We start from the raw sequence: 24278 nt of genomic DNA, 5'->3' as shown, positions 1-24278 counted from the left end.
AATTAACAAACGACGCAAAGACAAAAAATATATATTTATCAGAGGTAATATTTCAAACTGACGGATAAGAACTTCCTGGATTACATTCTCCTACTTTTACTTTTAAGTGGAACGTCTGTGTTATCGGCATACATTTTCAGCCGTACGCATTGCACATTCAGAATGTCAAAGATTTAAAAATCGCAACAAATGGCTATCGACTATTTTTTTTTCCCCCCGGAGGTCTTCCTTCGAGGAAATTCACTCTCGATCGCCGTGAGATTTATCAATAGACCCCGTTCTCCGGAAGTATAACGGGGATAACCGCGGGCCAGTATAAATAAGCGATATAAGGCCGTTCGGAAAAGCCGTGACGATAACCGAGCGGGCAAATGCAGGAAGCGTGTGTCGCACTCGCGCCGCCACAATTACTTTCGCGGGGTGAATGCACGCGTGCACGCACGCCCGCACGCATGCACGCTTACCGTAAATATAGAACGACACCCCGCTGCGGCTGTCGGCCACGCCATAAGGCACCGCGACGTGACTCTATATGGGGTCGGGTCGGGGCTGAACTTCCGCGCCGCACGATGACGCGCTAACGACCCTCTGTCATACCGAACCGATCAGCCAATTGGCTCGTAGATAGGTCATGCACGATCCCTATCATCGAGAAATTGTCACGGTCAATTAGCGGGACTGTCCGACATTCGACCGGCTTCTAATATTAATAAAAATCTGGATATTTAAAAAATTAATGTATTATCTTTGAAAAGCTGTGTTAAATAAAAAAAAGTTTTAAAAAAATTAATATGTAAAAGAGTTGATTATTTCGTACATTATTTTTTATGTGTCTTTAATTTAATTTTAACGAATAACCAGGATAATATTGAGAACTAGATATATTCGATATTCACGGACCTGCGTGAATCAATGAACCGACGAGATAAGCGCAAATGCGTAGAGATAATGCGTTGAATATTAGAGAATGTGTCACACGTGCTGTCTTGGTTTGTTCAATCTGGGAAAGAGATAAGCCAAGGCTTTTCACACGTGACACGCTCCAATTGTCCTGTGTGTTTTACCCAACCATTTACCCAACCATTTGTCAGGGAACAATTACCCCATATCATGTTCTGGTCATCGCTACCAACTTTCTCAATTTTGCGGTTCTTGGCTTCTAGGTGAAAATAACTTTAACTATTTTTTATTTTAACTAAATTAATTTTTTTATTTTAATTAAATTTTAACGCAGTTTTGCGAAATACGGAGACGCGTTTTTTTTCTTTTTTTTTTTAAATATTAAATAATTGACGTGTCAATCTTTTTTACACGTTTTATTTTATACTAAAAGAAACCATGCGCGTGTTATTTTTTCAGAAACCCCAATGACAAACAACAACAAAAATGATGCGACTTACCAATTAATCTGCATGAGCTTCAGCGGAGTCATACAGTTCTGTCGGTGACTGTAACATAAAATTAAACATATTAATGTAGACATATAAATTACTTCATAAAATTAATAAAAAAAAGTAAAAGTTTTTATTTAATATTTTATAAGATAGGATACTAATTTATATTAATTTTTATTTAAAATTTCTGTCATTAAAAATATTAAAATAGAATGTGTGACTGCCCTAAACTATCGAGCTAATTCTTGAACTCAAGTCCTGGCTTGAAATTTCCCCGAGAAGTGATCAGCATGTTTGTTGAGGTCTGAAGAAAAAGAACCGAGACCGGGGATAATGGGACAGAGTCAAGCCGCGAGGTATCGAGTGCAAGCACACAACTCCACTAAAAACTACACGAGCAAGCGCAACGTGCGCTTTGTGCGTCCTTAACAGTGATTTCTTTCATTTCGTCGCGCCACTCATCGTCATATGGGAAAAGGAAAACCCCTTAAAACAAACCCCGTGTTCTCTAACTATATTTTTTTCCTCCCACAGAAAAACCTACGTCGACAATTTCGTTTTGTAGTTTCTAGAAGTGGTTAAAACGAATAAACGTTAAATCGAGACTTTACAAGAAACTGCACTACTAGAATTCTCTTTTCTACAATATAATTTTTTTTTTCTTTTTTTCTTTTTTTTTGTAATTGCAAATAACTTTACAAGATTATACAACTCCGATAAAATTTAATAAACGCTTATAAATAATTTTTCAAATATTTATCTTGAAGGTACCGTAATATCTATGCCACGCAAGAAAGAAAAAAAAAAAAAACAAAGATCCATATAAAATAATAATTCTAAAATATTATTATCTATTGCGTTTATCGCGGAAATCAAAACATCCTCTTCAAGCGAATCGTAGTAGCGATAATAAACGCAAACAGTACAACGATAATACACATATGTATATCCTGTAAAGTCCAGAGCCAATGATTCTTGGTCTAAGGACGGATTAAGCGGTATCGCGGGGGCGACGATGACGATGAAGATCGTTATCCATCTCGCGTGCGTGCACTCCTGCGCGAGTACGCGAGCACTCGTGTCCCGATCAGATACGCGCTCGGTTGTATGTCGGTTATCGCGTAATGCGTATCGGATGCGCTTAACGCGTCACGCGTCTCGCGGCGTACGCGATGTTGGAGCTTTTATCGCGCGCGCTCGTATTAAAAAAAAAGAAAAAAAAAAAAAAAGGTGCTGGCCGCGATAAGAGCGAGACCAACGCTGATTTTGCGGAAATCGATCCCGCGAGATCCGACGAGCTTTGGCTTTTATGAGAACTTGTGTCACCGTCGTCGCAGCATTTCCCTCCCCCGCCACTCAAATATTATTGATCATTAATATGGAAATGTTTTACGCGGCGAGCGCGGTTTATTCTGCAAGAATAAATTCAAATCCACCATATAAATATTCAATCCCTTCGTGCCGAATATTACGTTATTTTTATTTATGTATTTTATCAAATATTTTATATATTGAAATTTTTATCGATACGCGCGCGTATATTAAATAAAGTATTTGTTTATTGCGAGCTGACCGGTAACTTTCATGTAGAGCACGAGCTAAAACGCAATATGGATTGATAAAAATATTACGGTTTTTCCCGCTGGAACATGTGGGATTAATACCGTATCGCGTTTGACGCATTAAAAGTGTAACGTGTCGCGGGAAAAGATAAAGACCACCGTTCCGTCCCGCGTTCCTACGCTAACTGTTAACGTAAATTACACGGCATTCTCCGGGCTAGTACACCGCCCCGGCTTTAGCGCGACCATCTTCACCATCTCCTCCTCTCTCGTCGCGCGTCCTCCCCCGCAGCCGCCAGCTGTCGTCTGACTTCCGTCCTCGAGTGGAAGCGTTCTTCGTTACTATTATTACAAGAGCGCTCGCGGTGCCGAGATTGAGCCGGCGAAAAAGCTGCCGCTGTTATTTTCCACAATACGACCTTTAAGCATGATAATTACCCAACGATAATTTACTCGCGATTAAACGATGTAATTTGTACCCTTAAAATATATATTCGAGTTAAAGAACGATTCACCGTCCGTCTCAAATTAAACGTTGCAAATTTAAATAACTCTCGCTACTCCGAATAAATGTTTTATATTAAATTTTTAATTTATATTAAAATGTTTAAAATTTTTTTTTTTTTTCTTTTTTTTTCCCCCCCTTATCTGAACGTTACAGTTTCTTTTTGTGCAACCTTTTCTTTTATTTGCAATCTTTGCACGTTGCGAGCGAAAGGAAATAAGAGATCGGCCTGTGTTCGTTCGGTGCTGAGGTTGCTTTTTGAATCCGACGTGAATTGAAAGGCGACCAGGCGCAATACGGGCGTGTCTGTTTTGCGAGTTGACTCGTGCAATTGCTCACGAAATCGCCGGCCAAAATAACAGTCATTAATATTCTTCGTCTCTCTTTTTTTTTTCTTCTTTTTTTTCCCTCGCGCGCAACTGATATCCACCACGATTGAAAACAACTCTTTTCTTCAACGTTCTATAAACTACGTAGTAATTTATCTGACAAGATTCGTTTGTTTGTTATGGAAGAGATTGCGAGATTATCAGTACATTCGAAAGAACGGTTTTGTATCGGTTTCTCGGCATAAACAATACATCGCTAAAAAAAAAGAATATTATTACGTCAATTAACCACAAAACACCTAGACGTAATTACTAAATTTTAAATTCTAATAAGTAAATACCACAACCTAAATTTAATCCTTGATAATGTAATTTCAAACATATATGACTTCTGCAAAGATATTTAAGTGTAGCTTTTATCGGCATAATATCACCCGTCTTTACTTTAAGATATTTAACCGGAGATAGCTTAAAAGTAAGTCAATAATGATAGAATTCTCGATAAAACATAACCAACAGGTGCCACAAAGAATTTTATCTTGATTAACATACTTTATCGGAAGAAATCTTCATTGAAATAATCATATCCAGAAGGAACATCGCAGATTACACGGTTATTATAGAAGCCGCGCAAAAACAAATTGTTTCGTTGAAAATAGCCAGTGCAATTTAATCACGCAATGCTCAATGCAAAGTAATAAAAAAAAAAATAAAAAAAAGAAACTATTTTTATATTTAATTCGACACCGAAAAACATATATACATATAATTTAAGTATAAATCTATATGTTTAGCCCGGAAAATTATGATGATATAGAAAATTATACACAATTTCTGGTGCGTGTCGTAAAATTCGTTCGAAGTGGCTGTATAATTTGAGAATTCCATCCAATTTCGGAATACAGTAAAAGAAAGAAGTGCGGTAAATCGTACTTAAGATTACGACTAAATATTATTCGAGTATCGTTTCGAGAATGCAGGTGTATTCCCTCATACCTTTCCGTACCAAGTAGTCGATACTCGGAAAGGAACGGGATCAGAAATCTCTTCGATCGGCAAATTCCGGAAATGCGGTAATTTGAACGGCCAAAAATCTTGCAACGAAGAAAAAAAAATCAACGACGCGAAAAAGCGTAAAGTCGACGGGTCGTTTCGCAGCGAAACGCGTCAACTCGTCTGCTTCGAGGAAGAATGTCCCTAACGATAATTATTTATGACTTAAGAATCAAGACATACATTTTGCATGTTCTTCTTAATTGCAAGTCTCTTTTACTTTTGCGCAAACATTAATCATTGCCGTATTCGCACACTCGCAATTATGCAAATAGCAGACATAATCGATATGTCACAAAAGTTTGTTTATTTCTCCTCATATGTATGTAAACACGAATTCAATTGTAAAAAAAATAATCATGTTCTATAAAGAGAAATCGCATAAAAAATGTTGAAGATTACTGGCAAATGATAATAACGATAAAATAATCAGAACAACTGATATCTTATAAAATCTTTATGAAATCGTATTTCTCGATGAATGCTTGATAACTCTAAAAAATCACATTCTTATATTTTATATTCATTACATTTAAAATTACGTCGTAATATTTCTCCTTTTCCCTGCAAACTATATATTAAATAATTAACGAGTAAAAGATAACGAAAGAACGAATTGTTTATTTCGTAATTGCATACTTTGCTAGAGGAGGACTCGTAACTTTTAATTAAATGTATTCGGCTGATAAAATTAAATTTAAAAAAAAAAATCAATTGCAAGCGCCGTGGGAAAATAATGACGTGATTAAATAAAAGTCTCGACGACCTTGATCGGTTACGCTTGTTGATGCGCGGCCAATTTCTGGTTTGACAAGTCCAACTACTGTCGAGATAAAATCGACGATTGACTTTGCAATGAAAATGCGACCCGTAATACGTCCACGTTCGAGGTATCATATGACAAAATTTTTGTAAGAGAATGAATAAATCATGAATAATTTTTCCTGTAGAATAAAGGAAAAACGAAACCGACAGAGAAAGAGAAAAAGAGAGAGTGAGAGAAAGAAAGAAAAATATAAATGTTTGTCGGCGAAAATTAAAATTACAAAAAAATTACAATTAATTCAATTAAATAATTCAAGATAAAAACTGAGACTGAAAAATTCTATTTAGAGTACGAATCAACTGTCAAATTAAATGGAGCTAACAGATAGTAATTCCCTCCCTTACGTCGCAAAACGCGCTAATCCGAGCGGATTGGCCATATGGATTTGTAGATTCTGGAGAACATACAGCTGTGTCTGCAGATGGTGACCATACGCGAACACGTGCTTACTTATCAAGTACGGATACGTCGAAATGTTTTCAGAATCGTAAAGCCAATACAATAATAAAAAAAAAAAGAAAAAAATTGTCACTATTGTCTCGCTATTTAGACCATAGACTCACGAAGTACACATGGCAAACTCGGACACATATTGCATTTGTCGCGCAATAAAGTTTCAAGTTTCAAAAGGATAGAAGAAACGTGTGTACATGTGTCGACAGTATGCAATTCGGTTGCATGTGTGAGCAAAATGTTTATAAAACTCGCATGCGTGGCAATAATTATTTTCATTCACAAACTTGTAACAGATATAAAAAACGAGGAAATATTGAAAAAAAAAAAAAAAAAAAATAAAGATATACAGCAATTCAAAAAACCTGAAAAAATTAATCGAAACTTTAATTAAGTTATTGATAAAAATTCAATTATCATTAGCCGATTATTAATATTATACATCGAACAGAACTGCATTTTCTCGTGCGACTTTTTTTTTACCGTGAAAAAGATCATCATTCCCGCGACTATTCTCGCAAGTGTTTACGATTCGGTGGAACGATGATGGTACCGGTGAGAATTATAAGCGAGGCATGGTCGCTCTTGCCATCGCTCCCGACGAAAAGTGCCCCTAATACGCGCCCGTGCGCAATACGCCCGCGGGTATTTCCCATGATTTTGGCGTAGCGAGAGCATTCCTCCAGGAGGACAGAAGAGTCGCACCGGGTCTACGTCCGGTGGGCGCAAGAACGGAACCGCGGATAGCGGGAGGAAGCTGCGAAAGAGAGCGGCATGGACCTCGAGAAGCGGCGAAAAAACACGAGGGGGCGGTGAAAGAACGAAAAAAAAAAAAAAAAAAATTCGGAGGTCGAATCTCTCGGAGATCAACGCCGGTAAACGGCCTCCATTCTCGGGCCCGGGGAAAGACTCCCGCGGTGGTCAGTGGGTCCCATAAACTCGCGATTCCTGGTCGCCCGCGGCATCTCCGACACTCATACACGCAAACGCACGCTCGCGTGTTCGAGAGCCTTGCCACTGGTGGGTGGGCAGAACGGCTATAAGGTACGACGAAAGAGAGATGAATGTAGAGAGAAGAGCCGTAGGGTCAGCCGAGTGGAGACCACGGAGAAGGAGAACGAGAGCGAGGGGACAGGCGTACGGCGAAAGCGAGCGAGAGAGAAAGAACGATACGAGTGGTACAGAGAAACTGTGAGCTAAACTCTCGGCCTGCTGGCGCCGCTCTGTCGGCCCCCGCTAACTCCCGCCGCCAACAATGCGTGCACTTCTCCTCCTCCACCTCCTCTTCCCTGTTGGCCATCGCCACCACCGACGCCAACACGCTGCTTCGTCTAACATCTCGGTGGTTACCAACACTAGCGGACGGCGACATCGCCACGATCAGCGGCGCCAACATTGGACACCCGGCGTCGCATCGAGAATCATTGATCAGAAATCAATAGGGAGCATTTAGAATCGTTAAAGCCATTACGTTTTAAAGTCATTAGAAATCAGGCGCAAGAGAGACCATCAGCTATTCGCTATTGTTACGGCTACTGTCAGGAGCAACGTTTATCGAGCCCAGCTAGTGGGCAGGCCACCAATGTACTCTTACTATTATCGTCATAAGCTGCGGTGCGCCCAGCATGCGAATGGAGTGACACATACCGTTACTATTACTGGCGCCAACGCCAACGCCGACGCCAAACGCCAATGCGTTCTCTGTCACGGGATCTTTTCCGGCGCGATGGATCTCCCACCATCGCGGCATTCTCGTACACGTCGCGTTTCGAGTCGACAAAGCATGTGGGTGAGAGGGAGGCTGTATCCGCGGCGACGTCAGGTCGCCGGTGTTGCTGACAGTGGTGGTAGTAGAGGCGGTAGTAGTTCAGTAGTACTACTAGGCTGCTGGTACTGATAGCGACGGCGTGACAGTGGTAGTATTGCTAACCGAGCGGTGTTGGTGCCGATGGTAGTGGTGGTAGCGCGACGACGTTACCAGTGGCGGAGGTGCAGTTGGCGGTGGTGGTGGTGGTGGAGTGGAGCACGGACCAGTCGAGCCTCCCTCGCACACGTAAGAGCGTGAAACGGAGTCGAGAGTACACGAGGCGAGCCAGTTCGCTGTCGACTGCGCTCGGAACAGGACGTGCGTCGTGTTCCACGCCGAGCTCATCATCTAAACACAGACCCGCGAGGAGATTCGTCTGAACGCTCTTTCGACAAACAGAGCTTAATCTCTTGGATTACCAGAGTCCAGCCAGGTTTTTGTTTTGCGTGCCCGAGATTTGGTGCATCACGGAAGGAGGGGCGGAGGAAAGAAAAGAAAGAAAGAAAAAATAGTGCAATTTGTGCGTGAGGTGCGTGAATCGAGGAGGGCAGTGAAGAACCGGTGAAGTGCCGGTAGCCCGTGAGAGGAAGATGACCGACCACGTGGTGGAAAGTACGTTCGAGCTTTCAGCTTTCATGAAAGGTGAATTTTAATCTGCAGCCCGTGGCGCGCGCTCACGGACTTTAACAGAGGGATGACACGAGATCGAAGCGTATGTGATCGCTTTAGACTGCTGGCGACCTTAATCTCGGTTTAACTTACTTCTCATCTTATTTCTAGTTGTAAAAACTAGAGAGAGATAAAGAATAAATTAAATAGAAATTAATTTACGATGATAAAAATATACATGAATATTATATCTTTCATATATCTAAGTTCGTTTCTCTTTAACATAATAAAGTACACAGAGTCGATATAATTCAGCTGTTATAGTAAAAAAAAAAAAAGAAAAAAAAAGAAAGAAAAAAAAGAAATAAAATTGCAAAAATAATCACCGTTTAGATTTAATTACATACAAGCAGTAAATGGCAAAGTATTAAAAACAAAGTATTCTACCATCTCGTGTCATCGCTAAATGCTTTCTCAAACGCTTTTAATTAGCAATTATGTAATTCTAATTATAGAAAAATTATAATTATTCCACCAGTTTAAGCTCATTTACGTCTCCAGCTAGCGTGCTCGAGATTCCGATCGCCGACTTTGAGTTGACGTGTGCCGTTAATATGACGTCTCGATGCGTGGTAAAATCCACAAAGCGAATTTCGTCGAATAACACCGATATATCTCTAATGTACCGTAAGTCATCATGCAGATTCGAATGCGGGCCGATCGATACCGTTTTCCTTGGCGGGTACCGATAATTATCGTTATGAGCGCTAACGCTGCGGAATGATGAGATCGCGACTGATGTATCGGGACCGGGAAACGAGAGGGGGAGTCATCCCGCGAGAGATGATCGGAATGGATTTGTATATTGATATAAGGATTAGGCAAGCAGATATCGGCGCGTAAATGAACAAGTACGCGAACCGGAACGGGAGCGCACACAGATGCGGGAAGATTACCCTTATTAGTTGCGCCCGCTGGATTCTCCTGTTTGCATTCCCATTTCTCCCGCAGTGGGGCAAAATAAATGCGATATAAATACGTTACATTCGGCTTTAAAGTTTCGGGTACCCGGCTCGGCTCGTACCAAAACATATTCTAGCGCGGCTTACCAGCGATCGAGCTCGAGGCGTTACAAGGTTGCGCGGTGCTCACCCGCGGAGCAGCCCCCGAAATCGAAATGGTTTATTATAAAATTGAATTATCGAGCCTGTAACAGTGATACGCCGCGGCTTTCCTTTCTTTGTATTTCAAAAGTATCGAATTTAAATTCAACAACCGGGACCGAACTATTGCTGTTTACGTTAGATGCCGGTGATACCAGACACTGGAGATAGAGTCTAGGGCGTTTTTACTACGCGCCGAAGGTACATAGTGTGTTAGCGATCCCGATCAAGAGAAGGAAAGAGAAGACAGAAACGAGAATGCAAGGCAAAAGGCGGCGGTGGCGACGACGTCTGTGGCTGCGACGGCGCCAGCGTGGGTCGCCACGTACATGCACCGCCACAGAGATACGATCCCGGGTAACAGACGACCCCCTTTGACCGAGCTCGAAATCGGTGCTAAGCATCTATGCGTAAACAACGATGCTCGGAACAGCGGAATCAGCGCGATGTGTCGATACAGTCCAGCAGCGGCAACAGACCGAAATCTGATGATTTGTGTATCGTATATACATATATGCACACGTGTCAATTTAACAATCGGCATAAAGTGTCACAGAAATAAAAAACGGGACCGGGCAGTTTTATCGTTGAAATTTATCGACAAAACGGTTGAAAAACTATTACGTGCGATATGGGCCTTTGGTTAATTTAGACGTTTATCTATGACATTTCGTGTCAAATCCCATGGACGTTTCTCGGAAGTCGATAATTTATCAAATCTTTGTGATAACGGTTACGAGCAAAGATTCCATCTAATTATGAAAAGCGTATTTCTTTAATTGAATATCGGACCCGTTATGCGACAGCTCATTAAGCGCAATATTTTGTTACGTAATACTTGAAGAATAATTTAAGTGGAGAATTTAATTATCTTGCTCGCTACTTTATTAGTTCTTTTTTTTCTTTTATAATTTATTGCCACTTATTTTATTACACAAAATCTATTATTAAAATCTCCGAGAAAAGACCAGAGAAATAAATAATTAACTTCCAAATAAAATTAACAAATAGGTCGAAAAATTATCATAATCTGTTGCATTATTGGTCTCAATCACATGTTACCTTAATGTCAATGTTTGTAACTTCATTGAATGCCATATTCGCATCCAATATTCATTCAGCAGTGCTAAATGCGATAAAGTGCCACGCGTGGGTAGTTTCGTGAGTCGTAAAGAAAAAAGAAAAAAAAAAATTAATTAAAGATCCGATCGCGTCCGATGGTTTCTCGCGCAAGTCTATATTCCTGTCGACATCATCAGCGAGACGTAAAGTTAATTGAGATAACTGAAGTGTTATTAGTACAATATCGCGATATTATTCAACGATAAAATTAGCAGTTAGCGTTTTCCGATTATTTCGACACGCTCGAATAGTTGATGCGATAATTAATAAATAATCGGGACGAATGAGAGAGATAAAGTATGTAGACGCCTTTGTGCGCAAATTATGCACCCGTTCCGGGAACTCCGGATTGCATTTTATCACTTCATTTATTTGTTTTTATTCGATCAACTTAATTTACTTCACTTTCCGTTTGGTTTCCATTATTTTATCAATCTCACCTATGGACTGACGAAAGTTAAACAACACCGGGCGATACTGATTGAAACGTTACAGACTATTTGCGGCCGATGCCGCTTATTACATAGTAACTCGACGGTAGCTCCGTAAGTACTATATTTATTGATCTCGGAGCGATCATTAATCTCATCATTGAGCAGCATCGCGGCTTAATTCCACTATCGTAATCGGCCGACATGAAAGCGTGCAGAAAACGAGCGTTTTAATTAGAACGTGTACGCGCGTCCATGATAGCTATAATCGAGATAGTACCTATCGCCTGTTGCTACTTAAGCTGCTACGCGCTCATTTACATATCTCATCTCCTCCGGCCGACTACTTCTACTCTCGAACCTGCCGCCAGCGGCGAGAGTCTGCGCCGATTTCGACTACACCGAACCACAGCGGGGAAACCGCTTCTCGCGAGTTACACGTGGTCGAAGCGGAGCAGAGAGAAACGGAGGGCCGCTCGTCACCCGATTATCGTGCGTATTGTTATGCGCGGATACATGCAATTTTTTTTTCTTTTTTTTTTTATTTAATTTAGTTTTTTTTTTTTTTTTTTCTTTTGCGTTTCTATCTTGCCGGTACCCGTCACGAGTGACTTTACCCGAAAGTAAATATGTTTACGTATTAAAGTTGGGAACACGTTCATATTAGCAGCCGCGAAGCAGGCACTACCCGCACGCATGTAAAATTAAAGGTCGACACTCCAGGCGAGTAGCGCGGAAATTTTGCTGGATGTCCGCGTTTACGACGTTTGTTTCTTTCGCTCTAAAACGGTATAGAAAGTCGCGAAACTCGCGACTTTTTTTTTCTGTTTTTTTTCTTCTTCTCCCGGGGAAGATTTGAATAAACGGCCCCGTCACCGCTTCGCGACGGTGGACGGCTTGGCCTTGAATTAAAATGTGAATTACAATTGTATTAAAGCAAGCAGGCGTACGCGGTATTATTGCAGTTAAATGGCATTGTACGAGGTGTCTATAGACTGGTCAACATCGTTCTGACACTCAGTGGACGCGCCTCGGGCACCAGCACAATGCTCAATACAAATTTCGCTTGAGGTTTATTGCGCCGGCTTTGACCTCGCCTCGAGAGCTGTAATCGATACCCTATTGAGACCCGTCACAAATACAAAGGATGTCACGGGGAGAAGGGACTCCCCATCGCCACCCACTTATGCATTACGTTCCTGCACCTGCTACCTGCCGCTACCTGCCGAGCGAAGCCCTCGATAATAGCCGTCCTCCGCAAAAGAAAGGGAGAGCTCCTCGGCCTTCGTGCTCTCACGAAAACAAGATGATCTTTAAAGTGATCCTCGATTATCGCATGAATTTACAACGCGCAATTAATGAAGACTCTAAGACCGAGACTTTTCGGAGCGGCGATTTTGACCTACGAAAAAATCGGAAATTTCTCAGGAAGTCCTAAAGCGACGGATACGGCGCGCGATAATTTCGAGACCATTCAACGTACACGGATATACATAATCGTTGATGTATGACGAGAGTGCGTCGCGATGCACGCGACAGCGAGCCACTCGTTCCCGATTGTCGAGCGCACGATTGACGTGATTAAAATAAGCGGATCTCGGATCTTGCCCGCGTTGGAAATAATCAGCGACGGGAAGTCGTAGATAAAATATATGATATGATTAGGAGAGGATATTGTAGTGGAAAAATAAAATAAAAAAAAAAAAGGAAATAAAATAAACGTTCGTTCTTAAAACCTTTTCGCACGGAATTATATAAAAACTGTCGTCGACACGACACGGTTGTGCGATATCGCGGCACGTGTTCGCATCCCCGTATATTTATACGTGCATTCTCGAGATCGGGCCGACCGGTCGCGCAAATGATCAGTCCGGTATATTGAGTCACGCTCGCTCTCACAACCATCTGGCTAGCGCCACTGCCTCCTTTCCTCTCTCTCTTTTTCTCTATATATTTGCTATTCTATTCTAGGCAATCTCCTCCTGTTCCTATCTACAAAACGACGGAGCCCGAGCTTTCTCTTATCACTCGCGAGACACGTAAGAATTAATTTCGAGGGACGAATAATCTGCTTTGCGAATTGAGTCTGTTTTGGCAGCAAAATCATCGAGTAACATTTTTTTTTTTTTTTCCTTTTTTTACTTTACATAATTATAAGCGGGTGATAAAATATTGAATAATTAAGACAGCGAAGTTCAAACCACCTATTGAGCACGAAGAATGCCGGCGGCAGCGACAATTTTGCCGCGACAGCGAGATTCTCCGAAAATCGAAACCGCGGAGGTATATCGACGCCGTCTCGTTACCCGGATCGATCCGGATACGACAAATGAGCGGGTGCGATTTATTTATGTCGAGACTGGTAGACCTCTCTCGTCGGAAGCAGACGGTTTCGCGTATCGGCAGCAGACGGTTTCGCGTATCGGCAGCAGCGATAAATGCCGCGTGCTCCTCGCGAGGATCGGGACAGGAAACGGCGCATCCACGGCGGCGTCGCGTCGGCAAGATTTATCGGCGAGACTTGTTTTTTTTTTTTTTTTCCTCCCTCTCCGCCGTCCCCTTTTTCTTCTCCCTATCCGCGCACGGTCTCTGGCTCGCCGCTCGCTTCGCGGAAAGCCTCCGGCGGAAATGCGACTCGCCGCCACACGAGAGTGGAATATAATAGCGCGAGAGCGAGGGATGGCACTCTCCCATCATTGCGTAGTCTCCGCGCACAAATTCCCCTTTGAGCGTTACCGAAATCCCACTTTGGTTACCGAGCAAGTAACAAAGGCAAATTAATCAAACGTGATAAGTGTGCATTATTACTTAAATATTTTTCTCCGAACGGCTAATTAAAAGTATATATGCTCCTTATAATTCGACGATGTCGTGTAATTCGAGCTTCCTAACGCTTGTCTCTCGCGGGTCACATTCCCCGACGCCGATTATTTTCGCAGGCGCGACGAGGAGCGGTGAGGCAAGGTTCGCGGCGTGCCGCCGCCTCTCGCCCCGGCAACAAGAAACAGAGAATAATCAGACGCTTAATTCAGTCCGGCGCGCACGCTCTCGCGCCCACGCTCCGAGTTGTCTTAAATCAACGCTCGGGCTGTCGCATAATTCTCCCAATAACCCGGCCGGCGAAGGCGACGCGCGGTAAACGCGCCCACGAGCGGTGACTGCGAAATTGACACGCGTCGAAGCGGTAATCGCCATCGGGGAACCGCCTGGTTGGGCAATCGTGAAGTAATCGCGGTATCGGGCGTCATTAGGCGCGCGACACGTATCCGTATCGGTCGGCGATCTAAGTCATCGGCACTGTGATCGCGTATTACGTCGCTATTACGACGCGGTAACAGGTGATTATTAGCGGCCCACGGCGCCGCTCGGCGCCGGATGCAATTGCACGTCGCGTAATTACGCGAACTGGTCGAGATCACGCGGCTTGGCGCGCTTTGTAATTCTGCAAAAGGCAGGCTCTCTCGCCGCTGACAGACAAGCGTCCGCGATACAGGCAGCGCGATGACGGAAACCACTCGGCGAAGTGATCTACGATCGAGTGTAAATACCGTTCCCCTTGTTTAGACCGTAAATTCAGACGTAATCCTCCACGGTTATATCGAGGCCAGACTTCAATAAAGAAAAATATCGGATTTAATATATATATATATTTTTTTTTTTAATTATTTCTTTGCGAATTGTGCTTTGCGCACTTGGACCGCGATAAACTGTACGTCGGTATTATTAATATTATTATCGCGCTTATTGGTATTACGAAATCCACATAGCGAATATTTTAGACGCATTAATCATCCTACGTGCACGTGCTCTTTTTTTTTCCTCCGTTTTCATCGAATCTTTCGCAATTCAGGCCATAGATCACGCTCGAATCTCTTATCGCTTATTGAATTTCTCGATTCTTCTCGCAAGCTACATTACTGCGCAAAAGAAGAGGCTTTCGCTCTGTAAACAATACTCGAATCCATTATTACCGGCGACCTGGCTCTCGGGTGATTGAATTTCGGCCACGTGCGCGAGAACTGTCAGCGTGCTTTATATTTAGCTATTTTGGTGCCGCAGAAAGGCTCTTGAAAGCAGTCGGAAAATTTCCGACACGTTCCACGTGTTCCCGCGCCTTCGCGGTCTCTTCAATCTTCCACGTGCGGCCCTTGACGTTCCCACCTTAATTAGAACGAGCTTTTTCCTTTCCTTCTTCCTCGCGAATAAAACAAAAATTATTTTTAAACATCCCACTCGAGTCTGAATTTATCGGAAAAAAAGAAAAAAGAAAAAAAGAAACGAAATTCATGAAACTTACAAAGTGCTTAATAAACTTTCACAGCGAATAAAAATATATATTTCGAACTGTTAAACTTTTTGAAAGACTATGTTCATTAGCTTCGTTCGCAAGTGTTTATACCGATTAAAGAGTATAACGTTTTTCCCGAGGCAGTGACACGGTCAATGCACGTAACAATGATTTCGATAGACAAATACAGCTGTGCGGCAGACGCAACGCGAAGTAAAAAGAGTTCTTCCACGAAGGATGTTTCTGCGAAGCGTCACGTGAAAGATGCGCACCCGGCGCGACGACGGAAGACCCCGGCGGAAAGGTCGACGTTACAAGCCGTTACGTTCGCTCCGGGCGCGAGGAGTTTGCACAGATGTGGCCGGCGTGTTTGAACAAATGCGAGTGAGACAGTACGTCCCGGGACATTTGCGAGTTTGTTGCAAAATTGGACGGCGGTCCGAGTACGCGACGTACACCGAGAAGCCGCGTTAAGAAGAGGCCCGCAAACGGATCTCTAAACGGGGGAATTCCTAGCGGGTTATTATTGTTCAATTAGCCGTCCAGAGACGGAGTCATCGAGGCCCTTCTCGAGTAAAAAAAAAAAAAATCCTCCACGTGGATCCTTAGCCGCATCACCTTGGGCGGATTAATGCGGCCCGCGAGAAAAGAACGACACGTGTCATCTCCATCCTTCTTTATTCGGTAGTTTACTTATAAATAGACGCAGAAAATAAACGAGGCGTTCGTCTCGAGACATCCGCGAGTCTGTTGGAAAATGGCATGAGCGGCCTGTTCTTAGATGCGCACCTCGTCAGACCGCCTGAGGTTCGGATGCGATTAAGGATTCCACGTGGAGCAATTTTGACCTAGAAAAGGTCTCCGGTCTCATCGTTTCTAGATGGCTAATTGAGCAAAGACGTCCCGCTGGAAGCCGCCCACCGATTTAGAGATTCGTTCCCGCGGGCCCTCCTCGCGAGCTCTCGTACGCGTGCACTCGAAACGTCGGAGTCCCGATGGTGCCGTTTTTCGGGGCGGAAAATTTCGGAGGGGAAGACGCATCCTGTTTCAAGATGGCACGATCGCGCCAGCGGCAAGCGGAGTCGCGAACGCGGCCGACCTCCTCCTTCGTCGACTTTGTTTATTTCGTCTGATAGATATTTATGAATCGGCCGATGATCGAGCATGTGTCTCGACCGGCGCCCGCCGATGACCTCGAGTGACCTGAGCTCTTCCCGGCACCGTCGCGATAATTTCCTTTCCACGCGCTCCGCGACCTTTCGTTTTTACGCACGCGATAAGATTACGAGGCGACGAAATCTGTACGTGGAGACGAATAAATTTGGCGGACTGCGCCGTTAATTTAATTAAATTTTTATCACATCGCCTTCGAAGATACTTTACGTTTGAAGCAGTCATAGGGAAAAAAAAAAATAAAAAAATAAAACCTTTAAGCAAAGGTCCGCGGAGGTTTAAACTATGTTAATATCGAAAACGTCCCGGTGCTCAAAATATCGGCGCGTCGATAATAAACGGACTTCGAATGAACGCTACGAGGAAGAGACTGCTTCGTTCGTTAAACAATAATGATGATCGTCGCCAATGGCGCGGTGGCAGATGGCTGCTATCGAGTACGGCCTTGTTATCGGTACGATAACGCTTCTAAGCTAACACGCGACGAGCAGAAACGATGCCAGGTGGCCGGTAAATGTTATCTCAATTGCGCGAGTAAGTTTCCGCCTCATTTGCCCGCGCTCTCTCACTCTATTAATTTGTCTGTCTGTCGATCCAATTTGTTCGGCGACGAAAGAGAGAAAAGGTGTGGGGTCCAGGCAGCCGGCGGTCACGTCGGACGAGCTGGAATCTCGCTCCAATTAATCCCCCCCGACTTCAGCCCGTGACTTATCGCGCCGCGAAAAGTCAACGACGTTGGTCACGCTCGAGCCGAAACGACAGACAGGAAATCTATGTTTGGCCGCAATCGGCGGGCACTTACCGCACCCGAAGGAGTTCCGGCGAGGGCCTTTTCGTTGGACGGGTTCCAAGATACGCGGTATCCGCGAAAGGTTTTCGGGAAAGCGTCGCGACGGGGTCAGCGTGATTGCCGACCAGAAAGGAAAGACGATCCGGCTGCGATCCCGTCGCCCGTTCACGTCGCGATCGCGACGACTCCTCTCTCTCGAAAAGGCAATAAAAGGAGAGCAACGAACAGACGAGGTTGGCGCCAGCGCCATGTGGCGGCCGTGCCTCGCTCTTCCCGGCTTGTTTCTCTCGTGAGCCGAGGACACGAGAAATAAGAAAAGAAAGAGCGCGGAGGAGGGTGAGAAATGGCGTTTATTAATACTGCGGGATCGGAACCCACCGTAGGAGGATCTGACCCTTGGATTTCTAATCGGAGAACCGAGGGAGAAATTTACTAATGCTTTCCGATTATATTCTAAATGCTAAGAATAAGAATTTCCATTTTTTTTTTTTTTTTTTTTCTTTACGTTATTTTACATTTTCTGCAAAGTGTATTTTAATTAAAATTAGAACATTCCAATACGGAGAATTAAAAAGTCACGGCTAATAAAAGAAGACCTTGCCAAACGCTGGCTTCGATTTCGAGTAAATACAACGCCAGACGCCTCTTAAAGATGTTAACTGATTTCGATTCACAGTAATCATATTCGGGAGAGGAGACTAGTAAGTGAGACGGGGAGAGCGAGCGCGAAAGCGAGATGAAAGAATCGCGCCGGCTGTGGCGCCGGCGATCCGCGATAGAGAAATCCGATGCATTTGCAACACTTAAGTCATGCCCAATCAATCGCTGCGCAGTCGACGGATCACCGGCTTGCACGAATCATTGCTTTGATAGATGATCGTCGAAGCGCGGACTGACCGTCCGTTTTCGCTACCAGACACGCGCGCGGAGGATTCCTCGAATAATTTTTTTACGTAATCGCGGGGAAAAAATGTCAGAGTTTACGACCCGCTCGGTGCGGCTCCGCGGAATTTTTCGCGTCCCGCGGCCGAGCAACATGAGAAAGGCCGTGAAATCGCGATCGCCGGTTCTAACGCTGGATAGAATTACGCATCGTCGTGTTTGCATACGCATTTGTTACACAAACAAGACGGTTACGTCAGCCAGCTTGATAATTCGCGCGATGTACACAATTTTGGGAGTTTCCGGATTTTCCGCGAGTCGCCGAGTCTTTCCTTTTTAAAAGGGAAGGAAAAGAGGTACGCGCGAGACGATTTTTGAGATCGCTGAAATCGAGAAAAACATACGGTTTTTTCGCGAAATTACTTGCGCTCTGTATAGACAAAAACGTCGGATGTTGAAAACGAACGAGGTAAAGTCGCTCGGCGTATATAAGTCGCACGATGACAAGCGTCTTCGGCGACGATACTAAAATCAGCGAAATTAGTCTCCACCTCGGAATCCGACCCGGGGTCGGCGAGGCCGACTGGCGAGGAGAGGAGTGAAGACGGCGCGAGTGTATTATAATCCTCTCTCGCTCGGGTCGGGTCCCTGCGTGCGCGCCAGATGGTACCAGCTGGATGACGCATCAAAGCAGAAAACCTCCCGCGTGTCCGAAGCGCGGTTCCGCCCACGGAATCGCGAGGGAAACACGTGCGCCGCCGGCGGCTCTATCGCGTTGTAAATAGTCTCGCAATGCGAGAATTCGGCAGGATTTCGTAACGCGGCCGTGTCACCGAAGAATGTTATTTATCTGCGCGTCGTCAGCTAGTGGAGGCTGCGTTAAATTTCAAAAACTCTATCGGGGACTATTTCATCGACTGCATCGGTGAACGATGCAGTTTCTATTTTTAATATGCCAAAGACGAAATGAGCATAAACTGTGGTTAAATAAGAAATTTTTATGTTACGTCGTTGCGTCACGCGTTTTGAAATACTGCAACGTGGGCGCATAACATTCCGGAGGATGTTAGAGAAATTTTGACCTGCCTTTTTTTAATTGTGTGGCTTAATTAATAATTTACGTTCTACCTATTTATTTCGCTGATAATAAAAGTTAACTAACGTGTTTCTTTAATCCTCTCTATTTTATTTACAGCCGGAGTCATGGCTGGTTCCGAGAGAGATAACGGATCCTGCAGCAGTGCCGAGGAGGACAGCAGATCGAGCTTGCACTCGCCTACCTCGTCGGAGGACAGTGTCGAAGTCCAGGTGACGCCAATTTCTTTGCGAAATAAGCGCAAGTTGGCGGAACCGCGAAAAATTCAAGAACCGGCGGTCATTGCGGCGCCGCTGAAAAAGAGACGGTTCGATCCGATCTCCGAGGAGACAACCGTGGATCAAGAAGGGACCAGATCGCTGAACACGCCGAATCCCTTCCGACCATGGATTCCTGCTTCCTACAAAAACGAGACCAAGGCAACCGTGACTTCGACGACGACCGACGCTATCTCCAACACGACAACGACAACCACGACGACCGTGACGACAACGTTGTCGAACGAGAGAAAAGAAACGGAAAGGCGAGAAGAGCAAGACGAGACGACGCAGAAATTGCACGAGACGTTTAGAAGGCTGCAATCTCCTACTGGTCACAATCGGTCGGCCGCCTCCTCTCGACGAGAGCCTCGTCAGAGGTTCGAGCCCTCAGCGCCAGCAGCAACGACGACGCCCCCGTCGAACGTGATCTCTCTACCGCACCCGAGGCTGCAGGACGAACCGTTATCCTTGGTGGTGAGAAGCGAGGCGCCCAGAGTGCCGTCGCATCCCGCCGTGAGCGGCTCATACGAGAAAACACCGTCGTACATGATGGAGCACTTGCTGGCAACCTCGTCCGGCCGTAATCATCCGAGCCAGCAAGCTCATCAAAGTCCGAGAAGTCACCAGAGTCACCACGCGGCCTCCGCGTCGAGGCACCACCACCAGAGCGGCCAGCAGAGAAATTACAAGAACATGACAAGGGAGAGACGGATCGAGGCGAACGCTCGTGAAAGAACTAGGGTGCATACCATTAGTGCGGCCTTCGACACGCTGAGACGTGCGATACCCGCCTACTCGCACAATCAGAAGCTGTCGAAGCTGTCGGTACTGAGGATCGCCTGCAGCTACATCATGACGCTGAGCAAGATTCTCGAGAAGGACGGCGAGGTGCCGGCTACAAAAAGCAATGGCCTTGCGAGTCTAAGTAGCTGCGTGGAGATGGTCTCCAGAACCATTCAGACGGAGGGTAAACTCAGAAAGCGGAAAGACGACTAAACGAATCGCGTTTCCACACGAACAACGGGAACAATATGGAAGTAACGGACGACGGTGTCCGTAATGGAAACAGCAGGAGATTGTTCCGCTCCTCCGCATTGTCAAACACTTATACGTCTCCTATTCTCGATGCTACTTGATTCGTGGGGAGGGGAAGACAACCTAGGGTTAAGTAAGCTGTTAACCTAAGCAACTGATCTTCGCTTGGTTTCTATGCCGCACGCATTAATTCGTAGAGCCACCGATCATAAATGCGTTAGACAACTAGATAGTCGCGACGAAAGAGTTTTTTCCCTCCCCCTCGAAAAAAAATTAAAGATAAAATAACTAATGACGATAAGATTAATTTAAAAAAATCTTGCTCGCAGAAACATCTAGTAATTACGTAAAATAATTACTCGTCGTTTTACAAAAACTGTATATTACGCTATTTGAAATCTTAATAAGCTTCGAATTTTAATGAATGCTACCGGAACTCGCGGCACGATGGAATTCGTCTACCTACACAACGATAGCAGCACGATTGCGCAACCAGACAATAAATCCTTAGAAAGATTCTCATACTTAGATCACGCTTGATTTACAACGGGCACTGCTGCAGTCGTTGCACCGCGTCATTACATTGCGATAGAGAACGACGAATGTTTACATAGGATTTGGCAATTCATGATAGAAGTTAGTCTAGAAAGTATATCTTAACCTTTTCGAAACGGTAATGATAAAATTCATTACATCTAGTTCGTCAATTACACAAAAATACATCGATATTTTCATCTAAGAGCGCAGAAAAAAGGACAAATTTAGAATTCTCTGCTCCTCTCTTCGCATACGAAAAAACTCTTCTATTTCCTATAAAGTATAAATTAAATTTATACTATTTTAATTAACGCACGAATTGAATTTCTTGTCAAAAATTCAATTTAATTTAGACTGCAATTAAAAAATTTAATATTTTTAACATAATTAAATACTTTAATAATGTTAAATCTTTTTAAATTTGCACACTATATTTTCTATATTTATTATTACTTTCAAAAAATTAATTTAACTACCACTGACTTGTACTTGTATCATAGAAGTATAAATTCTTTTTTTATTACTATCTTTCATCTTTTCCTTCTTTATTTTCTTTATTTAAATCTTTGTGTGTACTTTCTTACTTTTCTAATTTTAGAATTTAAACATAACGAACGTAATTTATTTTTTATAAATCATTATATGCTCTAAAATTCCATTCTCGGGACAATAGATTCATAGAGTATTATAATGCACGATGTATTTTTCTGGTGGGCTTTTAAATATACATTACTGTTTGAAAGGGTTAAATTTCTATGCAAATGCGCCTTAGTTCGGCCAAGCAGATCTATGTGTCGCTTAGAACGATGATTTTCCAGTCACGATCCATTAAAATGCACTCTATTACAATGAAAAGACGAAAGGAACGATTGCCTGCAGATTACTGTACAAACTTACGAAATACCGATCTAGAAGATATATACGCGAAACAAGAAAGGATGAATAAAAAGTAAAGACAATAATATTACTGCTTGTCGTATTTCTGATAAACCAGTGAACGTTACGTGTTATATTATGAAGCTATGAACGGTACCGTCTTCCTATAAAAATGTATGATACATAAAACTTGTGTAATCGAAGTATCACCGCTGTAAGTAGATAAGACGTTGAAATCGTTTCATTTTCGAAGTTACAATATTTCAATTTCCGGGATTCTTTATTATAAATAAAATGTAAATGATATCAATGTCTGTTTCCTTTTTTTTTTTTACCAATTATAAAAGATTATTGCGCCGATTAATTAAAAAAAAAAAAAAAAGTATTTCTTAACAATCGTCGTATCTCTAGAAGAGGACGTTACCTGATCTTGAATTAAAGCTGAGTGGTCGAGGAGAGTCGAGTTATGCTCACAGTCTTTTCACGCAGCGGTCGGCCGCGTCTCGAATTTTGTAAATAGCGAATGTAATAGCGTTACGACTAAATGATTCATGCCGAAACAAATGTACAGAATAATCGCGGTGCGAGAAAGGAGCGCATTTGCACGTTGGCCTTACGCGACGATCCGATGCGACATCCGATGTGTACCTTTCTATGTTGTAAGATAAAAAAAAAAAAAAAACTTTGAACAAAGTTTAAATGAAAGTGAAACTCAACAACGAAAATTGTGTTACTTTATTTGCAAGTCCTCTTCTCTATTCTCAACCTATCCTTCGTTATCTTTCCTCCCCCCCCCCTTCTCGTCAAGGTTTAAAATATTATACAGCCTCCGGACACATCTCGCGATCGCGAGCAAATCGAAACAACGTTCTAGCAAACTCAAGCTCATTGTCAGCAAATATTGCTCGGTCATCAAGAGAATAACCAGAATGTAACCAGTTACAGCCAGATTTTTCGCGGGTTTATTTAAGCGCTCGAAATGAAATCGCGACTGTTATCGCGGCGATGAGGTAAAAGTGACTCCATCAGCGAGCAAAAAAAAAAAAAAAAGAAAAAAAAGAAAAAAGAGGGAGAAAGAAAAAAAAACGCAGCGCGCGCGTACATGTGAATGCGAAATGTATTCAGGTGTGACAGCACCGTACGTGCCACCAGCACCACGACGGGGGTGTTCCCGGGTGAATGTGCACATCTGGTCCACAAAAGATAACGATATCGAGCCAATTGTGTTACCTGCCGCTGCACGATACACCGCGCGCAACGAGCGCGTTCGATGTACAATTGTTAGTCGCGATAGTTTTATATTATTATCTACTTGCTGCAATTGTAACCTTCTTCAATTTACGACGCTTCCCATTTTAATCTCAAGTACATAATTCTTATTTTTATTTTCTCATTCAATTCACGTTAACGTTGAAAAGAACTTGGGGGCAACTTATTTCCCGCCGCGCGCCAGCTTTTGCGTTGCAATTGGGATTTCGTTTAATTATCGTTTTGCGATTCGGCGCGATGGCCGGGTTATTAGCGACCGATCGACGCGAGGCTGCGGCTCGGGCTGTATCCGGTTTGGCAGCTGTTTAGCATAAGGGCAAATTGCTTGAGAAAATAATAATTCTCCCGGCGTCGCCTCTCGTCCGTCTTTCGCGATCCGCGCCTCCCGCCACCATTATCCGAAGATGCGGCAGGTGGCGATGACGTTCTTCGCGCTCGGCAGTTCGGCTACCTGCCTCGAAAACGTGCATGGGGTTTTACTCGACAGCGTCCCGTACGTATGTAATACACGTATGCACGCTCGGGATCTCCGCGAATTGCGCGTGTAACACGGGCGTTAAGGGAGCAATCTGGGGGAGGTTGACGCAGGCGAGGTTGACGCGGTGGCTGCGAGAAGCAGCAAGGGCAGGGGGGATTCGAATAAGAAAGACGCGTGCACAGCAAGATACGCATGTGGGAATACAGAAGCAACCGGATATGCAAATACTTAAACGATCGTATTATTTGTGCGCGCGGATGAATTTGCCCTCTCAGAAGTACTCGCGTGTTCGCTGAACTTAAAACGCATCGAATACGCGGGTGTCGCTTAGAGTATTTAA

General features: G+C 43.8%; 2 protein-coding genes across 3 annotated transcripts in view; one reads left to right on the top strand and one right to left on the bottom strand.

Annotated features, from left to right (window-relative positions):
• The window catches only part of LOC139107359 (uncharacterized), an 85687-nt gene that overhangs the window by 54753 nt on the left and 6656 nt on the right, over positions 1–24278 (bottom strand). Inside the window, exon 2 of the mRNA XM_070664925.1 lies at positions 1401–1448. Coding sequence (XP_070521026.1) covers positions 1401–1448 — 48 coding nt within the window. The remainder of the gene's footprint in view (positions 1–1400; positions 1449–24278) is intronic.
• Positions 7922–22916, top strand: Net (atonal bHLH transcription factor 8-like protein net). Of its 2 annotated transcripts, none has more exons than XM_070663748.1 (2): positions 7922–8541; positions 19583–22916. In XM_070663748.1, the coding sequence occupies exons 1-2, from the start codon at positions 8520–8522 to the stop codon at positions 20737–20739; spliced, it is 1179 nt and encodes a 392-aa protein (XP_070519849.1). In that variant the 5' UTR covers positions 7922–8519; the 3' UTR covers positions 20740–22916. The 2 variants fall into 2 exon arrangements, with proteins under 2 accessions (XP_070519849.1, XP_070519848.1); XM_070663747.1 differs by having other exon boundaries at positions 7926–8571.

The sequence above is a fragment of the Cardiocondyla obscurior genome, linkage group LG12 (genome assembly GCF_019399895.1).
Source record: "Cardiocondyla obscurior isolate alpha-2009 linkage group LG12, Cobs3.1, whole genome shotgun sequence".
NCBI lineage: Eukaryota > Metazoa > Arthropoda > Insecta > Hymenoptera > Formicidae > Cardiocondyla > Cardiocondyla obscurior.
Note: the sequence above shows the minus strand (reverse complement) of the source record. Positions and strands in the feature narration are given on the sequence as shown.

Coding starts and splice junctions, on each gene's coding strand:
- Net (XM_070663747.1), top strand. CDS start 8,520: ATGACCGACCACGTGGTGGAAAGTACGTTCGAGCTTTCAGCTTTCATG. Junction 8,572..19,582: donor GCTTTCAGCTTTCATGAAAG/GTGAATTTTAAT, acceptor TTTTATTTACAG/CCGGAGTCATGGCTGGTTCC.